General features: G+C 48.3%; 1 protein-coding gene across 6 annotated transcripts in view; it reads left to right on the forward strand.

Moving 5' to 3' along the window:
• GRAMD2A (GRAM domain containing 2A) overlaps positions 1-20,037 on the forward strand; it is a 92,113-nt gene that overhangs the window by 63,796 nt on the left and 8,280 nt on the right. For 3 of the 6 annotated variants that reach the window (XM_067555995.1, XM_067556000.1, XM_067555998.1), the window contains one exon: positions 571-3,036. The exons of 1 other annotated variant lie outside the window; for it this stretch is intronic. In XM_067555995.1, coding sequence (XP_067412096.1) covers positions 571-574 — 4 coding nt within the window. In that variant the 3' untranslated portion in view covers positions 575-3,036. Of the gene's footprint in view, positions 1-570; positions 3,037-3,630; positions 4,191-20,037 lie in introns of those variants that run through there. 2 more of the 6 variants (XR_010921339.1, XM_067555996.1) reach the window with 2 other exon arrangements.

A 20,037-nucleotide genomic window follows, 5' to 3' on the forward strand; every position in this document is an offset into this window, starting at 1 on the left:
TGACCCTGGTAGCTTGAGACCAAGCACTGGAGATGGCACGCTGGAGAGTGGTCAGTCTTGCACTGGCAGCAGATGCTGGATGGTAAGAACTAGATGGGTCTTTCCCCCTGAAATGCCCATGATTCTGGTCGGATCTAGCAGTGCCTTGGGTCATGCCCATCCTTCCTTATCCCCCAGCACAGCGGGATTGGCTCAGCATCTGCACATCTGGGGGAGAACATTTCCAGTGCAGTTACACACAACGCGTCCCTGCTGATTGCTCCAGCGGACCCATCAGTACTTCTTTACGGTCTGATCTTCCTGCAGTGACACCAGTGGGAGCAAGAGTGGACCCACAGTTCCCACATGCTCCAGAGCAGCGTCACGGCAGCACAGAGCAGGGAAGTGCTGCAGTGTAAGGAGATGGTGCCTGTGGATTGCCCCTAAAGGATGTGATAGGTCTTTTAAAATACGGGATCTGCCCTCTCCCCCAAAAGCCAGGAATCAGTTCTTTGGGGGGGATCGGGGGGTGAAGGCAGGGCCCTGTGTGGGATAGCTTGCCTTCATCTCCGTCTGTGTGTCTGTTTGCAGGTGACCGTCACCCCAGAGCTGTGGCTCAGGCTGGACCTTGACAGGAAAATAGCACTTTGTGTACAGCCCCCGGGCATGCTGTTGGTGAGCACTGCTGCAGTGTTTAGAGAGTCTGAATCAAGGATTGCTCACGCTTTTATTGGGGGTAACGTCTGGCTGGAAACACCTCTCTTTACAATGGGGGAACCTGCCAACCCTCCCTTCTTTGGCCCATCACGCTGTGGGATCAGACTGTAGCCCAACGTGCCATCTGTGCAAGTCGCTTCTTCCAAACGACAGCAGCCTGGTCGTACAAAACCCGCTCCCAAACGGTGACTTCTTATCCGTTGGGTGGAGGCTGAAGCAACATTGCCACCCAGCTTCTGAACAAGTAAGAACAGTTAGCCGTCGATGTGCCAGGCATCGCCTCTGTGGAGCACTGGACGGTTCATAGCAGCACACAATCCGCTGCCCTCTTGATCAGCAAAATGAGGACCAAATACTGTTGTTTTCTACCAGCAGAGAGTCCTGCTGCAGCAGGGACAGACGGTCAGTGTACGTCGAGCCGGGGCCAGCAGGACTCCACTTTTCACTTGGAGAGGGCCTGGTGCTAGTGGAGCCACATGTTCTTCCAGGGGCCTTGGCTTTGGTGCCCAGAGCTGCGTCACCGTTGTAGCAGGAGACCTTAGCACATATGACACCAGCATTGGGACATGGGCACATCTGTCGGACGGTAGCACAACAGACTACAGGTGACCAGGCTTTTCTGGTGTGACACTGCTGGGCCCACTCCGAGGAGGACTCAAGGCTCAAATGACCACTGTTTGTATCCCTAGTTCTGCTCTTTGCTTTCTTTTTAAAGGACAACCGTGGACCTCATTTAAGCAAGAAGCCCCAGCGGCAGAGGGTGACCCTCCCTACGTAGCTCAGGATGGGACACACAGCTGGGACGTGTTCTCCCAGAACACACATTCCTGCGCAGATAGTTCTCATCAGGATGGATTTCCTCCTGCCCCTTGGGGTTTCCACATTATCCTTCTGCACTGGATCCCAAAATGATCTGTGATTTGGTGCCAGTGTTAATACTCAGGCAGTAACTCAGTCACAGTAGCTGTCGTGACAACTTTCAATGTAAAGATTGCAGATCCAGGGAGATGCCAGACAGGATGTAGAGAGCTCCTGGGCTGATGATAGCTGAAGTCAGGTTATCTAGGTGGCAATAGTAGACACTTAAGTCATGGGGATTCTTTCCCAACTTACATCCCCCGTGATGTTAGTGTGCAGAGCACAGATAATGCTTAATCGCCCCACGTCCCTCCCAAAACGTGCCCCGGTCCTGTGCCACGTCCCTTAGGGGCAGAAGAGAGGTGGCAATAAAGGGATGAGATGGTCCGCTAACCCCAAAGTCTTGGGCATTCGCAGCCCAGCCCCACACAGCGCTGTGCGGAGTACGTGCCATAGTGTCATAATGCACTCTGCTGTGCTGGGGAGAGAGAGATGCCCTCCCATCTGCGAGGAGATGCAAAGCTCTGAACCAAGGCTAAATTGTACTGGGTAGGTGTAGGCAGTGGTGAGATGAACAGGGCAGAATTAGCACCCCTCACTTGGCTCCTTGAGGAGATCAGGAGGTCAGGTTGTGTTGGGAACAAGAATCAGGAGGGCTCTGAAAGGCATCTGCACTTTAAAGGCAATAAAGAATCTGGCCAGTAATCAGCATTGCTGAATCTGAACTTGGAGTGATGGCTGTCCTACGGTGGTGCCAGGCAGGCTCTGCACGCCACCCAGGGCCCTGAGTGCCCCATGTTTCTAACCCCAGAGACGGCTGTATTAGAGCACCCCCAAAGGATAGATTGAGAGGTGTGCCCAAAGCTGGCCCCAGAGTGGTGATTTGTATTAAGCTGTAGCCCTGCTGCAGTCAGGAGCCAGCAAACACTTGGCGGGGGCAGGAGAAGGAGGTGTCAGTGTTACCCTGTAAGCTCTGTGTCATCAATATCAACATGAAACGGTCAGTCCTCTGTGGCACTGAGCAGAAACCCTGCTGGACAGTGGGGCTGTAGGGATTGAAGCCGCACATGGGGGGCTGCCCTCAGGTTAGGAGGCATAAGTGCAGTGCTGAGCTCATGAATATTCAAAATCTGGGCTGGGCTGGTGCATATTAGTGAGTCCAGCCTCCTTAGCATCCTAGAGGCAGCTGTCATACAGCTACGAACCGAGCACTTTAGAAGCCTGATTTAAAGTCCACTGCAGTCAATGGAGACTCGCACTGACTCCAGTGGACTCTGGATCAGTGCCTCATTCGCTTTGCGCTGGGGTTGAATGAAGCTGTCTCTGTGCACAGCTCGTGTGTGTAAAGCACTTTCGGATGATATGGAACAGAAGGTGGGAGACCGATGCAAGGTGGTGTGAGCGGCACCCAGGACGCCGCAGCTTCCCTCGCACCAGCAAGTTGCTTGTTTAACTCGCGAGTCAGGGCACCCGTAACATCCTTGCTTAGTCGCTCCAGAAGAGCGTGCGACCAGCAATTGTGAGCAGGCTGCTGGGGGCGGGGAGTGACGCCAGCAAGGTGGCTGACTGTTCCTCACGATAACCTCTTCCCAGGCATGTGTCTGTTCTTCAGGTGTCCGCTGTTTGGCTTGAAATGTGTGTTTGGGTTGGTCTGTGTTTTGAACACGCTGCTAAAATGAAGTGCCACGTTGCCTGTGTGCTGCGTCCTGCCGTCGCCGTCCCGCCCCAGCTGATCTCACAGGGGAGAGGAGCACAACTAGCAAGGAGGGCGTGAGGACTGGCAGCAGTGCAACCAAGTGCCAGGAAATGCTGCTTTAGGCCAGGGATAATTGCTGGGGCAGGAGGGTGGGGTCTGATTCGCTGTCTGGCTTTTACACAAATGACAGCCCAACTTTTAGGATACAAATCTCTTTGTGTTTGTTTAACAAACAATCCTTCAGTGACATTAACCCACGCTCCTGGGAATGAGGTCCCAGTTGGGTGTGGGCTTGCTCTGCAGATAGCTCTCCATCGCTGGAGCTCCTTGCCTGTGTATCAGGCATAAAAGCTGCTCTTGTGTGTTTTGTTTTGGCTCAGGACAGCTCCCGGCTTTCGTCCAGTCCCACACCCCCCGTGAACACTGTAATCAGGACCCCTGCAGCTGGCGGAGGTGCCCACTGGCCACAGGTCTTGAAATCCCATGAAAGTGTGGGAGGCTTCCTGACAGCAGCAGGCTGCCTGGGAGAGAGACAGGGCCACAGTCACTTCAGCCACATCTGCCATGTCGCGTGGTGCCATCCAGGGAGGAGCGCTGAGATACTGATTCCTGCGTTAAAGCACAGCACTTGCAGAGCTGTTTAGGGGGTCTGCAGGCAGTGTCCGGACTTGCAGAAAAAGAATGACAGGCTCCATGCCTAAACTCTGTGTCTGTGGAGCGTGTGTGTGGGCTGAGCTCATTCAACCAGCTTATTACAATCACGGCTGCTACGTGGTCAGCAGCTGCTTCTGCTCCATTGCCAGAGACTTGGGGCTAAGTTGCAAGGAGCCCGTCAGCTCATGCAGCAGGTTCAAACACTCCTGTCTGGAGGAATAGGATTTCTGAAGCGCTCACTGATGGCTTGGGGACTGTTTGAATAGCACGCTCATCTCGCTGCCTTTGTTAGGGGAGGGAAGGGCAGTGCAGCCAAGATCTTGTGTTCCTATCCCAGCTAGCCAGGGGCTAGTGTGGTGAGTGAACCTGGGACTCCATTTGTCGCTGTGCAGAGAGAGGTTTGTAAGCCCTAGCATTTGGGGGTAACCCAGGATTTGGGAGCTCTCCTGATTCCCCTCCCACAGCAGCTGTTGTTCACCGAAAGCAGCATCGAGAGAGGTTTTGATACCACAATCATCCCCATAGTCTGATCAGGTTCCAGTTGTACATTAAGCAATGTGCCCACACATCTGTCACACGTTGTTTCCTTATCCTCTCCCCAAAGGGAGCAGCGTGTGCAGTGCAGTGTCTTGTTTTGGCAGGGGTCTTTTTAATTTTATTCAGATTAAATAAATACACCTGTTGCTCGGTATTTATGCCACAGAATGGAGATCCAAGAAATGCACCTTGCACTTGGAGCAGAGAGTGGTGAGGTTTGTGCTAGTCCTTAGTCCCTGGGGGAGTTCATTGCACAGTCTCAGACCGCCCTGGGGGAAAGTTCCATCTCTGCACAGACGAGCTTTACTCGTTTGAGAGCTCCACTGTGCCAGATGAGCAAAGTTGTCAACCCAGACTTCATCCCAGAGCTTAAATGGCCTTTTAGATACCCTGGGCCCAGGCTCTGGAGAGAAGGACTGAGACCTTGAACTGGATTTGAAATTCTAGGGGAAGCCAGTGTAGGAGTAGAGGACAGGAGCTCATGGCAGCCTATGTTGCTGGGGACATGTGCTGCAGCGTTCTGTACTCGTTGGAGTTCCTTAAGTGCTAAAGGCTTCACATTCAAGTACATTGCTGGGAGATGACGAAGGTGTGAATAAGTGAGGCCATGGGATGAGGTGTCCTTGCCAACCGGAGATGGCAGAAAGCGTTACTCACAACCATTGTGATGCGAGAGCTCATCGTCCGTGAGGAATCCAGGAGTACTTCTAAATCTATGGACTGAATTGACACAATTGTGGATGTGACCCTTCAGCCAAAGGAGGCTTCACCATGGCTGTAAACTCTTCAAAACACTTTTCCCTGCCCTCCAGTATCACCTCTGTGTTTGTTCTGGTTTAGCATCAACCAGCTGTTCTCCATCCATGAGCTGATCTCATCCAAGCTTCGGGTCGTCTTTGTAATGGTCATGTAGACATATGTGGTAAAGATAGGCAGATCTGTATGTTGCTGGCACTTGAATCCATGTCATCTGACCAGTTCACTGCTAGTTGGACATAGGCATTGAAAGGGACCAGAGAGGGAATTAATCCTTGTGGAAACCCACAAGGGAGGGGTCTAGTGGTGGAGGTGGAGTTGCCCATTACTGCTCTTTGGGTGTGTCCCTATAGGTAGTACTCAAACTATTTTAGCTCATTACCCTGGACTCCTATCCTTTCTCTCGGGGCAGATAACATATCTCAGGGTCATCAGTCTTGAATGCTGTAGAGAGGCTCAGGAGGAGAATGGATGTCTGCTGTCTATCCATCAACAGGAGGAGATCAGCCATCAGTGCCAGTAGGACAGTTTCATTTCATGTCCTGGCCTGAACCCAGATTGTGCAAGGTCCAGAATGTTAACGTCAATTAGAGGAGCTAGTAGTTGGCCTTTTGCTAGGTTCTCTGTAAGCTTGCTCAGGAACGGGAGGTTTGACACGGGGCGACAGTTGGCTAGGACTGAATCATCCAGGCTGGTGGCATTTCTAGCCGCACTTTATTCTTCAATTTTCATTCAGATGTTTTCCTTTCATCATTCATTTTCTAGTTTATCATTCATTGATTTTACTTTTCTAGCTGCAGTTTATCATGCAATTTTCTAGCTGCAATTTTTATCATCCTCCCTTCCAGTATTATTGTCACTAAGATCTAGATCTCTAAGCTGGGCTGCCAGAGCTACTCCAGCAGGAGAATAGGACTTCATTTCCTCCTCTTACATCCCCTCCTACTGGTCTCTCCATTACATCGCTGAATGCTAAGTGCTAGCTGCCAGTCCCAGGTTTGCTCATATCCTACAGGAGATGGGACATGAGCACACTGTCCTTTAGGTTTTGTAACTGTATTTATTATCTTTAAAGAGCAGGAAAATGTATCCCAAGGCAATAACACAGGGATGAGCAAATAAAGCTCTCTGAGATAGACCAGTAACTCCCCAAGACCCCATCTTCCTGAGCTGTGATGCAAGGAGGAGAAAAGAGACCGTACCATGAGCTATGTGAGTGGGAGGCAAGAGAGAGATCTGCTGGGGCCCTCTGAGCAGTCCTCTTGGCTGCCAGTTCATGCCCTGTCTCCTAATGCCTCATTTCCACACCCAAGTAGTTAGCCTCTGAGGATATGTCCACACTGCAATTAAAAACCCGTGGCTGGCCTGTGCCAGCTGACTCGGGCTTGGGCAAAGGGGCTGTTTAATAGCAGTGTAGATGTCTGGGCTCTAGAGTCCTGCGAAGTGGGAGGGTTCCAGAACTTGGGCCGCAGCCTGAGCCTGAACATCTACACCGCAATTAAACAGTCCCGCATCTGAACCCAAGTCGGCTGGCCCAGGCCAGCCACGAGCGTCTGACTGCAGTGTAGACAGACTCTGAAAGGCTCAGCACGTGGATCGGCTGTTGTGTGGGGAAGCAATAGCTTTGTAGTGGATAAATAAAATCCACGTTGCTTACCAAGTGCGGGCCTAAGGCGCTCACAACATGTGCACTGGCCAACAGAGTCTGCCACTCGCGTTCGCTCTGCAGCAAGCTGCCGTTCATCTCCCTTTTCAGACTGTTGCTGAACCTGCTCCCATTTTGCTGTCTGCCTATTGCAGACGTTAAATATTTTGTTTAGTGAAGGACCCCTGCAAATTGGCCAGGCGCAGTAGTAGATGGGGTTTGCCATCCTCTGACACATGAGGAACCTTGACTTCTCTTGGAGACAGGATACTGGACTCTGACCTAATCCTGTGTTCCTGAGGAAGCTCTCAGTCCTGCTGTTGCACTCTGTCTGTGTCTTGGGGTTTTTGTTTTGTGGGAGGAGGAGAATGTTTGCAATCCAGGAATGAAATAAATGTCCCTGAGCTGCCATGCCCACCCCTTACCCTGAGTTGCATCCTCTAACCAGCAGGGCATTCCAGACAGAAAAGCAGCCTGGTTTCTGTAAGCCCCCAGCTCACAGTGAAATCACTCGCATTGATTGTAATAGGCATTTTGCCTGTCTCAAGATTCTTGACCATCTGAGACTGTGGCCCACAAAAGTGTTGATATCAATGGGTGCAGCTACAGCAGGCAGGCAGAGGGACTAACCTCTGAAAAGGAGGAAATGCTCTTTAGTGCGGCCAGCGGGGTCAAGCTGAAGTGAAAGTGGCAAGACCCGGGGATAGGAATGGCACAGTAGATGTCGCAGTCCCATAGCATGAAGGAGGGTTCCATTCAGACTCACCACGCTCCCTCCTGTGAGGCTGGGGGCAAAGGCTGGAGCCATATGTGGTCCTTGTGGCCAAAGGAAGGGGAGGAGCCCAGCTGGACTAATGATGCCATCAAGAATCTCCTTTTGAGGAGCTGGGATCAGTCATTGTCTGGAACCAAGTCTTGCTGCCTCAGTCACTCGTACGGCATTTTTGTGAGTCACGGAGCAACCTCGGTGCGATTTTCACCCTTACTCTTCACTCAAGCCCATCCTAGGAGCATGTGCTGATGCAGCACGGCCGCTGGAACTGTAAGTCCTGATGCATCAATGACTGGGGAAGGCAGCTGAAGTCAGGACATGCACATCCCTGCCGTGCTGCTTCTGTTTTTGTTTGTTGTAAACCAGAAGTATTTTACACAGATCCAGTGAATGGTTCATGGCATTTTTTCCCCTTGTTTGTACAGCTCTGTGTGTCGGCCAGCAGGCGACACCTGGGGCATAGAATGCTGTCTTGCTGTAGCCTGGGAGCATATTTTCAATAAAAGCCAACGTTTTCTAATGTGCCGGTGTCTGACGAATAGTGATTGTCCTTCTGCACATGGAGAATCCAAGCAGGGGAACGTACGTAGATGCACATCCAAGTTTACCAGCGCTGTCGTTTCGCACCATCATGACGTGTGTGACAAACCAAGCAGGGCGTGGGCAGAGCCTGGGTGGGAAGTCTCGAGGCCGATGTTGCAGGGAGTGGTGATGGTGGCTCACTCGGGGCCCTTCTCGCTGTGTCAGGGCTGAACCAACGCTGGGTGTTGCAGGAGGCCCTGGCCATTCCTTACTGATAGCCCCCTAGTGTCTTGTGCACCGTGGCTGGGGTCCTGGGGGCTGCAGTAATGCTGCTAGTAACACTAATGAGCAGCTGTGCAGTGGAGCTCCCAACATTAACAAAAGGCACATGCAGGCAGCACAGCTGGTGCCAGAACCGGGGACACCTGATTCCAGTCCAGGTTCAGTCAGTGCCGTGCTGTGTCCCCAGTAGGCGTAGAATCAGCAGTTTAGCTGACCCCTGTACCTCCCTCCCCGCAGCCCTGGGCTGACAGAGGAAGGGGTGGCTGGAGCACACTGTGCTCCTGGGCAGGCCTGGAGCAGCTGGGAACTTCAACTAGTGGTTGACTCTTCGCTTCTCCTATCCCCCTGACCCACCCTCTCTTTTGGGCTGCCTGAATGTGAGTGAGGGTAGCCAATCTTGACAGAGGCTTCCCCAGGCAGAGCCAGATGATGGCTTGTATCTCTCTCCCGGGGCTCCCCTAGCCAGCAGGGAAGCAGGCGAAGGAGCAGTCAGAGCTCCTCCTGCAATGCAGCAGGCGGCTGCTGTGGCAGCAAGGAAGGGACAGCAGCTGCTCGGGGTGCACCTGGCTCACGTCAGAGCAGCTCCTGGGGCTGTGGTGGAGGTGGCCGTACCTCCTCCCTGGCTGCTAGGCCTGATTCTTCTGGGTAAGAATGACAGGGCACAGCTGAGGGACACGTCATAATCAATAGCACGTTTCCTTCTTAGCACAGTTGCCCTGAGAGTCTCTAGCACGTTGGCCACCCCTGTGCAGGGAGGCAGAGGCGGTATGGTGTTTGCATGGTGCTTTGGCTGTATACATCCTAGCCCCCAATGCGAGGAGAAAGATAATGGCTCAAGGGACCGTTTGTTGGCAGGATTGCAGTGTCCCGGCTCTGAACGCAGAACCATCCTCCCTTTGATAAGGAAAGGAAACCAGCTCATTATTTCTCCTACTGCAAAGAAAGTAAGTTTTTGTCAAATGCCTGGGAGACTTGCTAGTTAGCCTTTGACTTCTCTCCTATTGCCATGGTGCTGAGTGTTTCTCTTAAATAACAGTAGCTGAATAATAGCTGGGGTAAGAGCAGAGGCAGGGCGTGGTGATGGGAACTCCGGCACTATGCGGTGCAGCCTTTTATTTTAGTCCAAGACTATTTAATAATGTTGCGTTACACCACTGGGGATTCAGCTCTCGTGGCTACAGCCTCAAACTCAACACTTTCCCTCTGCCCCTCGTTTCAGAGCTAGAGCCTCTAGGATACATGAAGACCAAGCAAAGTAGCACAGACAGCCACAAGAATGACGTCAGAGGGTTAAATGGAGAGAGGCAGCCCAGGCGGTTCTCTAAGCCCAGATCCTTAGCGTTAGCACAGCTGGCAGACAAGGGAAAGGCCAGCAGTGTGTTTGAATCCGATTTGTTCAGAGGTCCCATGTTAACTGGTCTTCCAAATGATTGGTTATTACCAACAACCACTAACCTCACTGAGTCAAGAGTCCTGGCTTTACCACAATAGCAATATCATTCATTTAAAAGCAAGCAAGCAACCAACCCCTCCCTCTCTCCCCCAATCCTGCTACTTGGGAGTAGAGAAGAAAGTGCTTTGAGGTGCTCAATACTAGGGCGATGAGGGCCATACATGTTTCTAGATGAATGGATGATTGAAAGGCAGAAAGCTTACAGGAGAAACGTTCTTGATAAAATTACAGATTTCCTTGCAGTGGCTTGAATTATACTGAGAAAAGCCTGAAAAGTGAGGACACTTTAATGTCATGTGAAAAAGGAGATTTACACACTAGGTGGCAGTAAAGAACACAAAAGCCTCAGGTTGACTTCAAAGAGAACAAGTTGCCCTAAATGGACCTGCTGGTGATTCCTTTATCGGTCTAAACCGATTTGAATTGGTTTGTGTTAATTTAGTGGGATGGGTGTATGGTTAAAGCATTGGAGTGGGACCCAAGAGAGCAGGGGGTCTGATCCTGGCTTTGCTTCTGACTGACTCTATGATCTGTGCTTCTCTTTGCCTCAGTTTCTCACTCTGTAAAACAGATAACCCTTGCAACCAAGGAAGTGCATATACACTATGATTGTCCTACAGAGGACTATTAACTAGTTATTTAGGAATGGTGCAGCAGGGGCAGAGGTAATGCAAACTTCCTCACACACTGCACCCTGCCAATGTGCCTCAGCTGTTTTCCGGATGGGCCACCTGTTATGGTGTGGGAATGTTTTTTCTTTGTAGCCCATTCAGTTATTGGTGTCTCTGCTGAGACTGCCAGCAAGGGGCTCAACTGTCATGTGGACACTACTAACTTTGGTATGTAATCTATTGCTTAAATCAGCCTCTTTACTGGATGACTGGAGGATAGCTAATGAAATGCCAATTTTCTAAAAAGGCTCCAGAGGCAATCCTGGCCTTTACAGACTGGCTAGCCTAACTTCAGTAGCAGGAATATTGATTGAAACTGGTAAAGAATAGAATTATCAGACCTAGATGACCATGAGATATTGGGGAAGAAATCACACCTCACCAATCTATTAGAATTCTTTGAGGGGGTCAACAAATGTGGATAAGGGTGAGCCAGTGGCTATATTGTACTTGGACTTTCAGAAAGCCTTTGACAAAGTCCCTCATCAAAGGCTCTTAAGCAAAATAAGGAGTCATGGGATAAGAAGGAAGGTCTTCTCATGGTTCAGAAACTGGTTAAAAGATAGGAAACAAAAGGTAGGAATAATGGTCAGTTTTCACAATGGAGAGAGAGAAATAGCAGGGTTCCCCAAGGATCTGTGCTGAGACCAGTGCTGTTCAACGTATTCATAAATGATCTGGAAAAAGGGATAAACAGTGAGGTGGCCAAGTTTGCAGACGATACAGAATTTCTCAAGATAGCTAAGTCCAAAGCTGACTGCGAAAAGTTACAAAGGGATCTCACAAAACTGGGTGACAGGGCAACAAAATGGCAGATGAAATTCAGTGTTGATAAGAAATATCAAAATGTAGTCCAATGTGTAGTACAGATGTGTGAATGAGTAAATCACGTCTCAAGAGGGAGAATCTGGGATGGTCTCGACAAGCCCAAGTCTACTGTTAGCCTCTTTCAGGCTCCTTTATTATATCACCCAGATGCCTGGGTCTTGTTGTTACCAAGTAGTACCGACAATATGCTGTTGGCCAAGTGGCAGGGATCCTACCAGATCATTTGGTGAATGGGAAATGTGGACTATGAGATCCGCTGCCCGGATAAGAAAAAGGAAAACCAAATTTTCCATGTGAACTTGTTAAAGGCTTGGAAAGCACAGGAAGGCCTGCTTATATAGAACCTCAAGACCTGCCAGACAACTTGGGGCTAGAAGTACAGCCTCCGATAGGCCCTGCAGACATACTCAAAGCAGAGAGCCTGAGATGACACGTTGGAAAGCTGTTGGGGTACTTTGATGATCTCCTCTCTGCTGGGTCAAACCCACCTTCTGGCCCATCACATCTGGATGAACCCGGGGACCAAGCCTGAACAGAGTCCAGAGAAACTCTGAGGAATGCTAGAACAGGAGGTTTGGGCAGTGCTAGCACGCACGTCATTGAAGAGTCCCAATGTCGTTCATGCAGCCTGGTGCTACTGGTGCCCAAACCAGATGGCACAATGTGTGGATTTCAAGGCCTTGAATGTAACCTCACAATTTGATGCTTATCCCGTGCCCTGAGCTGACGAACCCTGGATCAGTTTGGAAAAGCAAAGTATATTATGACATTCGATTTGATCAAGGGGTATGGGTAAATATCCCTAACAGCTGACTCCCAGGAAAAAATAGTTTTTGCAACCCTTTAGGGCTATTCCATTTTATAACCATGCCCTTTGGATTGCATGGGGTACGGCCCACTGTTCAAAGCCTAATGGATCACATGCTTAGTCACTACAGGCATTTTGCAGTCACCTATCTAGACAATGTAGTGGTCTTCACTGAAGACCGGCAATCATATTTAGTGCATGTAACAGTGGTTCTGTAATCACTGAAAGGCTGTGCTCACGGTGACCCCAAAGAAATTTAAATTCGGTATGCAGGAGAGTTAACATCTTGGGTTTTTTATAGGGAATGGGAAAATACAGCCCCTGCAAGATAAAACAGGGGTGTTGGGAAAAACACCTGTCCCCAAAACAAAAAAATAAGGGTGCACCTCTTTAGGCCTGGCCAGCTATTATTGTCTATTTATTCCCCATTTTGCAACATTAGCTGCACCGTTGATGGATCTTACCAGGACGTCTGCACCGAAAACAGGAGGGTGGACATGGGACCATCAAGGCATTTAAAAAAATAAAAGAATTTGGGGCAGCAACCTGTGCTCTCTGGTGCCCAGACTTTTTTTTTGCTACCTTTTATTTTACACACAGATGCTTCCACCATAGGGCTGGGGGCTGTACTGTCTCAGAACTTTCAAGGAACAGAGCATCAGATCCTCTGCTTACATAAGAAGCTCCAGCCCCAGGAGACCAAGTTCTCCACCACAGAAAGGAAATGCTTGGCCATTCACTGGGCAGTAGTGCACTGCACTATTATCTCCCTGGAGCTCCATCTGAACTACTAATGGACCATGCTCCCTTGAAATGAATGCATGCAATGAAAGAGACTAACCCACGGGTTACATGGTGGTATCTAGTACACTACAACCTTATGCCTTTACAACAAGGCAGTGCCCAGGGTCCCAACATGAGAACACACACTTCTCCCTCTGTTCTGGAAAAGACTTTGTTCTTGGGAAGAAGTCCTACCCTGAATTCTTTCTGTGGAAGGAGGTATGTGATGGGTACACCAGGCCTTTGTGAACAAATGCTGGAGGCCCTGCAGGCCTACTAAACTCCACCCCAGGAAAAGAGTAGTGAAGGTGGGTCCTCCAGCTCTGCCTAGAATAGCTGCTTCTATGCAGCCAATCAGAGCCGAGCACACTCAGATAAAAGGAGCTGCAGGGCCTTAACAGGTCAGTTCCTGCCTGGGATCACAGAGGTGAAGAAGGGTGCTGCTCTCTGGCCAAAAGAGTTAAACAGGCTGCATTTACTGGACCTGGGAGAGAGAGGACCTGTGAACTATAACCCTAAGGTAATGAATGGGTGAAGATAAAGGGACCAAGTGGGAAGAGGCCCAGAGAAAACAGTAGCAACTAATTAAAGGAGGATATGTGTCTGCTATGGATAGGGTCTGTTGATAACTTGTATAGTCGATTGCTTGACCATACTTTAGTCCGTTATTTCATTATGAAATATACTCAGGAGACCAAATAAACAATGTCAACCAGGAAAAAGGTTCTATATGATAGCAGTCTCCAAAGAGCAGTCTTGTGCAGTGATGTTATGTTTACCTCATGCAGTAGTGTGCTCCCCGAAGTTACATCCCTAAAGCCATCTTTTTATACCCTTCTTGTATATCAGTAAAAGGTCACCTGAAACTGGATTCAATTAATTAGCTTTTTATCTTGTTTGTTTCCAGTACCACGGTGCACTCCTTTCTCTTGTTCTGAACCGATGCGTTTCAGGTCATCATTTACCCTTATCTGCGTACATGCATTTCAGGTACTAAGGGGTGTACCAGGATAAATAGGTTTGTGAGGATATCGCCCTTTGTGTTGCTATGAAGAAACAATTGTGTGTGTTGATACTAATAGTTTTTCTTTCTACTTAAGCCAAAGTTTACTTCAGCTAGGTATTATGGGATACTTAGGGTAAGAGAACAGAATTATAATAAAAGGTACAGGCCAATTTGGGCTATATAACTGCTGTATTAATATTTAATAAGATGTATACTTAAATGCTTGAAATATATATATTTCAAGCATTATCATCAGTATAATATATTTGTATGCTAGCCAGCAGATATTAGTCAACAGTCTCTGGTTTGGAACTTGGAGTAGTGTTTCTGGGTTCCCCCACTGGCGAAGCACTGTAAGCCCTGAGCGAAGGGCTGGATTTAAACGGATCAGAGCCAGGCTGAAGACCTTGGCAGGGACAGGCAGTTTGGTGAACTCTTTGCTATCCTAGAAAGGGTTCATATTGACTGTGTGACTTGGCAGGAGGGCTGAGCCACTGAAGACCCACCGAGTGAGATTAGCAATCTACAGGGCCATCAGGAGTGGGGAAAAGATAGAAGTACCTCACCCAGCCACTAGGAGGCACTTGAGAAGTGCCATGCCATCACTCACACTCTTCCTTTGGGTGATTATTTCTCTCAGATGATATTGAAGTAGCAGTTTACAATGCCTAGTGTTGCAGCAGCTACAGTTGTAATTGTTTCACTCAGCAGAGGGCAATACTGACTAAGAAAAGCAATCGGTGAGTATTTCACAGCTATTAAAGTATTAGAGCAAGTAAAATGTTTGCAAAGTTACTTCTTTGCAAAATGACTTAATTTGGCAGCAAGCCTTTGTAACATACAACAGAAGGGGCTGGAAGTGGGCTTTTTTTTTTTAAACTTTGAGTTCTCTGAGAATTAAATTAAGGACTCAATCCTCAGCTACCCTTAACACATGAGTAACCTCATAATTACATGATTAGTTCCACTCACTTCAATGCACAAAGTTACTCACATGCTTATGCATTTGCAGAATCAGGCTCTACATGTGTTTAGTGGTCTTACCAAAATGAAGTGAGTCCTGCATATGCAAATCTAGAATAATCTCAACTGTATGACTGGGCAGCCTGACATTAACATGGAAGTATGGATGTATTAGTATGGAATCATACAAGATTAGGGTTGGAAGAGACCTCAGGAGGTCATCTAGTCCAATGGCTGTTCAAAACAGGACCAACCCAACTAAATCATCTCAGCCAGGGCTTTGTCAAACTGGGCCTTAAAAACCTCTGAGGATGGAGATTCAACCACCTCCCCAGGGAACCCATTTCTATGCTTCACCACCCTCCTAGTGGAAATTTTTTTCCCTAATATCCAACCTAGACCTCCCCTACTGCAACTTGAGAGCATTGCTCCTTGTTCTGTCATCTGCCATCACTGAGAACACCTAGCTCCATCCTCCGTGGAACCCCCGCTTCAGATAGTTGAGAGCTGCTATCAAATTCCCCCTCACTCCTCTTCTGCAGACTAAACAAGCCCAGTTCCCTAAATCTCTCATAAGTCATATGCTCCAGCCCCCTAATCATTTCCGTTGCCCTCTGCTGGACTCTCTCCAATTTGTCTAAATCCTTTCTATTGTGGGGGGCCCAAAACCGGACACAATACTCCAAATGTGGCCTCACCAATGCTGAATAGAGGGGAATAATCACTTCCTTCGATCTCCTGGCAATGCTCCTACTAATACAGTCCAATATGCCATTAGCCTTCTTGGCAATAAGGTCACACGGTTGACTCATATCCAGCTTCTTGTCCACTGTAACCCCTAGATCCTCTTCTGCAGAACTTGCTGCCTACCCAATCGGTTCCCAGTCTGTAGCAGTGTGTGGGATTCTTCCGTCTTAAGTGCAGGACTGTGCACTTATCCTTGTTGAACCTCAGATTTCTTTTGGCCCAATCCTTCAATTTGTCTAGGTCACGCTGTATCCTATCCCTGCCCTTCAGCATCTCTACCATTCCCCCAACTTACTGTCATCTGCAAACTTGCTGAGAGTGCAGTCCACCCCATCATCCAGATCATTAATGAAGATGTTGAACAAAACCGGCCCCAGGACTGACCCCCTGGGGCACTCTGCTTGTTACCAGCTGCCAACTAGACATCGAGCCATTGATCACTACCTGTTGAGTCCGATGATCTAGCTCAACTTTCTATCCACATTATAGTCCTTTCATCCAATCCATACTATTTTAACTTGCTGACAAGAATACTGTGGGAGACTGTATCAAAAACTTTGTTAAAGTCAAGATATATCCCATCCAGCGCTTTCCCCCCATCCATGGAACCAGTCATCTCATCATAGAAGGCAATCAGGTTGATCAGGCACAACTTTCCCTTGATGAATCCATGTTGACTTTTCCTGATTACCTTCCTCTCTTCCAAGTGCATCAAAATGGATTCCTTGAGGACCTGCTCCATGATTTTTTTTTTTCTGGGGACTGAGGTGAAGCTGACTGGTCTGTAGTTCCCTGGATCCTGCTTCTTCTCTTTTTAAAGATGGGCACTATATTTGCCTTTTTCCAATCATCTGGGAACTCCCCTTATCACCCCAATTTTTCAAAGATAATGGCCAATGGCTCTGCAATCATATCAGCCAATTCCCTTAGCACCCTCAGAAGCATTACATCCAGCCCCATGGACTTGTGCATGTCCAGCTTTTGTAAAGAGTCCTGAACCTGTTCTTTTACCACTGAGGGCAAAAAAAGCATTGAGCATTTCAGCTTCTTGTTACCCTTCATGTTCCTTGCTAGTTTCAACTCCAATTGTGCTTTGGCCTTCCTGATTTCACTCCTGCATGCTCGAGCAGTATTTTTATACTTCTCCCTAGTCATCTGACCAAGCTTCCATGTTTTGTCCTTTTTGTGCTTAAACTCAGCAAAGATTTCTTTGTCAAGCCAAGCTGGTCGCCTACCATATTTGCTATTCTTTCTGCACATCGGGATGGTTTGTTTCCGTGCCCTCAATAAGCTTTCTTTAAAATATAGCCAGCTCTCTTGGATGCCTTTCCTCCTCCACATTAGCCTCCCAAGGGATCCTGCTCATCAGCTCCCTGAGGGATTCAAAGTCTGCTTTTCTGAAGTCTAGAGTATGTATTCTGCTGTTCTCCCTTCTTCCTTTTGTCAGGATACTGAACTGTACTATCTCATGGTAACCAAGATATCTTTCCTCCTACACAAGATTTTTTTATTCAAGCTTAAGGTGTGAATGGATGCAAGATGACTAGCATTGGGTGAACCTTAAAAATTTCTAGTATGCCCTATGGAAACCAGTCTGATATAGAAATTGGGCTGGAAATTCCATGGAAAAAGTTTGGCTTGAAGATAGTACTTTGGCTCAAGACAGACTGTTTATATTTCACAAATAGCCTCTTAGCATGCAGAGAAACAGGTAAATTAATTGTCTAAAAATATTTGAAGATTTTTCATCTTCAAAAGTGCGTGAGAGTTTAACATGAACTGTGTGTGTAGATTCTTGTGAACTGTACTTGCACACAGTCATGTCTCTATGGGTACCTGAAGTACACTCCTGCATGCACAATCCGATTGGCTTCACGCATGTCCTAAAGAGGTAGCTAACCCAACTCTGACAAACTAAACTTTTGTATTCTTTCTGTATTTCTTTCCTCTTCATTACTTATTAAGGGCTGGGTGGAGGTGTGTGTACACATGTGCATAAAATTAGTTTCTCCTTTCCAGTGAGAACAGAAAATACACTAGGTAAACCTCTCCTAAGGGGAAGTCTGTCCTGAACGAACCTGAAATAGAAAACATATATCCAATAGCACCAAGGAGCCCATGTCACCGACCAAAAACATTGAATTTTCATGGATCCCTAAGCTCTATTTGCTGTCCTGAAAAGCAAACTCCCTGAGGCTATTCAAGGTGAGTGGTTCGCAGCCCTCCTTGTATCACTGACCCCCTACCTAAGTTAGGGATCCTCCTTAACAACCACAGTTGCCTAAACTCTCCTCCAATACTTACCAACGGGGGGAGGATGAGACGGGTTTTTCTTGTGCAGCAGGCATGTTGTAATGGCGTGTTTGAGGCTAGACAAAGCATTATGTAACTATCACAAATGACACCATATCTGGTGTTGATTACAGATTGTGCCTTAACAACTCATTGACAAAATCAACATTGGCCAAGGGTTGGGTGAGCCTCTCTGCATTTTTCTGCAAGCAACTGTTGCTTCACAAAAGAGCTATCAGAGAAAAGTGGGGAGAGCTCCTCCAACAGGAGAACAGCTGCCATGTGGCAAGAGGGCTTACAATGTCTACCAACACTAGGAAGCTCTCCTGGTGCAGTTATGGAAGTCATCCATCGAGGAGTGGCTGCAGGGTTTTTAGGCCCCCAGTGACTATGCAAACCCAAATAGCTAAATTAACGAGTAGGCAAGAAAATCTGGGCTCCTCGCCATACTTCTCTGCATTAGGAAAGGATCCCCTGCTATGCTTATCGTCACTCCTACCATCTACAAACCACAGGACAGAATTAGATGGTTTTTCATACATATGCTGGTGCACAGCAGGGCAGTCCTTTAAAAATGAATTTGTTCCACTAAAATTAGTATCTTTACTCACGTCCCATGTAAGCCTGTGATTCATTGCTCCCTATAACTGCCTCTGCTCCCATCCACGGAGGGAGAGCCACCACTACCCTATATACCCTTAGAAAGCTCCCTATTTGTTCTGCTCCCAAAACAGCTAATGTTGTGGGTGAACAAATCCTTTTCGAAAGCAGCCCAGGACTACATCTCTCTCCTGCTAATCTGAACGCTGCTGTAACTAAACCCAGTGTTCTGCCTTCTTCACAATTCTGTACTGCCTCTCACCACAACTCCGGCCCGAGGTGCAGCTGCAAAGGCACCTTGGAATGTTTGGGAGGGATGTGGGGGGAGGGTTGATTAACTAGTTAAAAACAGTATTTGTATTTCTTATGTAAAATAAGGCACAACAGCTCACAGCAGGCCCCTCCTGTCATATTCTGCCTGCAGCGAGGATGCCAACTCACTCCCTGCCTGGGGCTTGCAGAGTGGCAGCATACACTTACACAGAAAGCTTTGAGGAGGATAAAGGGGCAAATAGCCTGATGTGGGTTCACCTTTTCTTTTGGGCTATGACACAGCTGCACTGCCTGCTAGGTTTGTTTACCAGCAGCAGCAAAGTATTTGTCTACCTTCCCCTTTATACTCTTTATTCTTACTGTGCCTGTTGCCGCCCTGGGTACTTTAGCATATTTGCTTTTCCTTGTGTAAAGAAATTCCACCTTAAGGCCTTTGGTGCTCAGCACTTCCTCAGCTGCTCTTTCTTGCCACCACCGACTCAAGCAGTCTGAGTGTGATCCAGGAAACAACTTAGGAGCCTGAACTCCAGAGTTTGGTACCTAAGTCCCCACACACAGCACTATTGCAATCCATGAAATTCCCCCTGGGCTGCCCCAGAGGCACCTAAGCTCGCAGGGGGGCTAACTTTGCACTGTAAAAGTTTCAAAGGTGCCAGGTTTTAGAACCCATGGTAGGCATGTTACTGCCTCCCTTTAGGCATCCAGATACCTCTCTCTCTCTCTCTCACTCACCTAAGCCCCAGAGAGATTCATGAACTAGAGAAGATAGGCCAAGAAGACTCAAGCCAATAGCCAGCTTCTGAGCTTGCTGACCTGGGTCAGGTACCATTCAAAATCCAGGAGGAAGAGGTGCCCACTTGCCTGGGATGTGGGAGACCCACATTCAATTCCCCGTCTCCTGTCTCCTCCCTTCTAGCAGATTTGAACAGGGGTGTGTCACATCTCAGGAGCATGCAGAGCTATATAATTGTAACCCCCTTCTATTTCTGGGTTACTTGGGAGCCGGCAACACTCACCTGTGTGCAAGGGCGCCTAAGGTTGTTAACAACAAAGGAGATCCTGGGTATCCCAGTGATGATGCAGGATAGGTGGGAATCCACCCCCCTGCTGCAGTCCCTTTACTTTTAAAGGAATTTAAAATTGGCGGTGCCTCCACCTGGCTGGCCCCTGCACACACTTAATAGCAGGCCTTGGG

Source organism: Emydura macquarii, unplaced genomic scaffold, assembly GCF_026122565.2.
Source record: "Emydura macquarii macquarii isolate MOO-44397 ecotype Brisbane River unplaced genomic scaffold, CSIRO-AGI_Emac_v2 contig_1644, whole genome shotgun sequence".
Classification (NCBI taxonomy): Eukaryota; Metazoa; Chordata; order Testudines; family Chelidae; genus Emydura; species Emydura macquarii.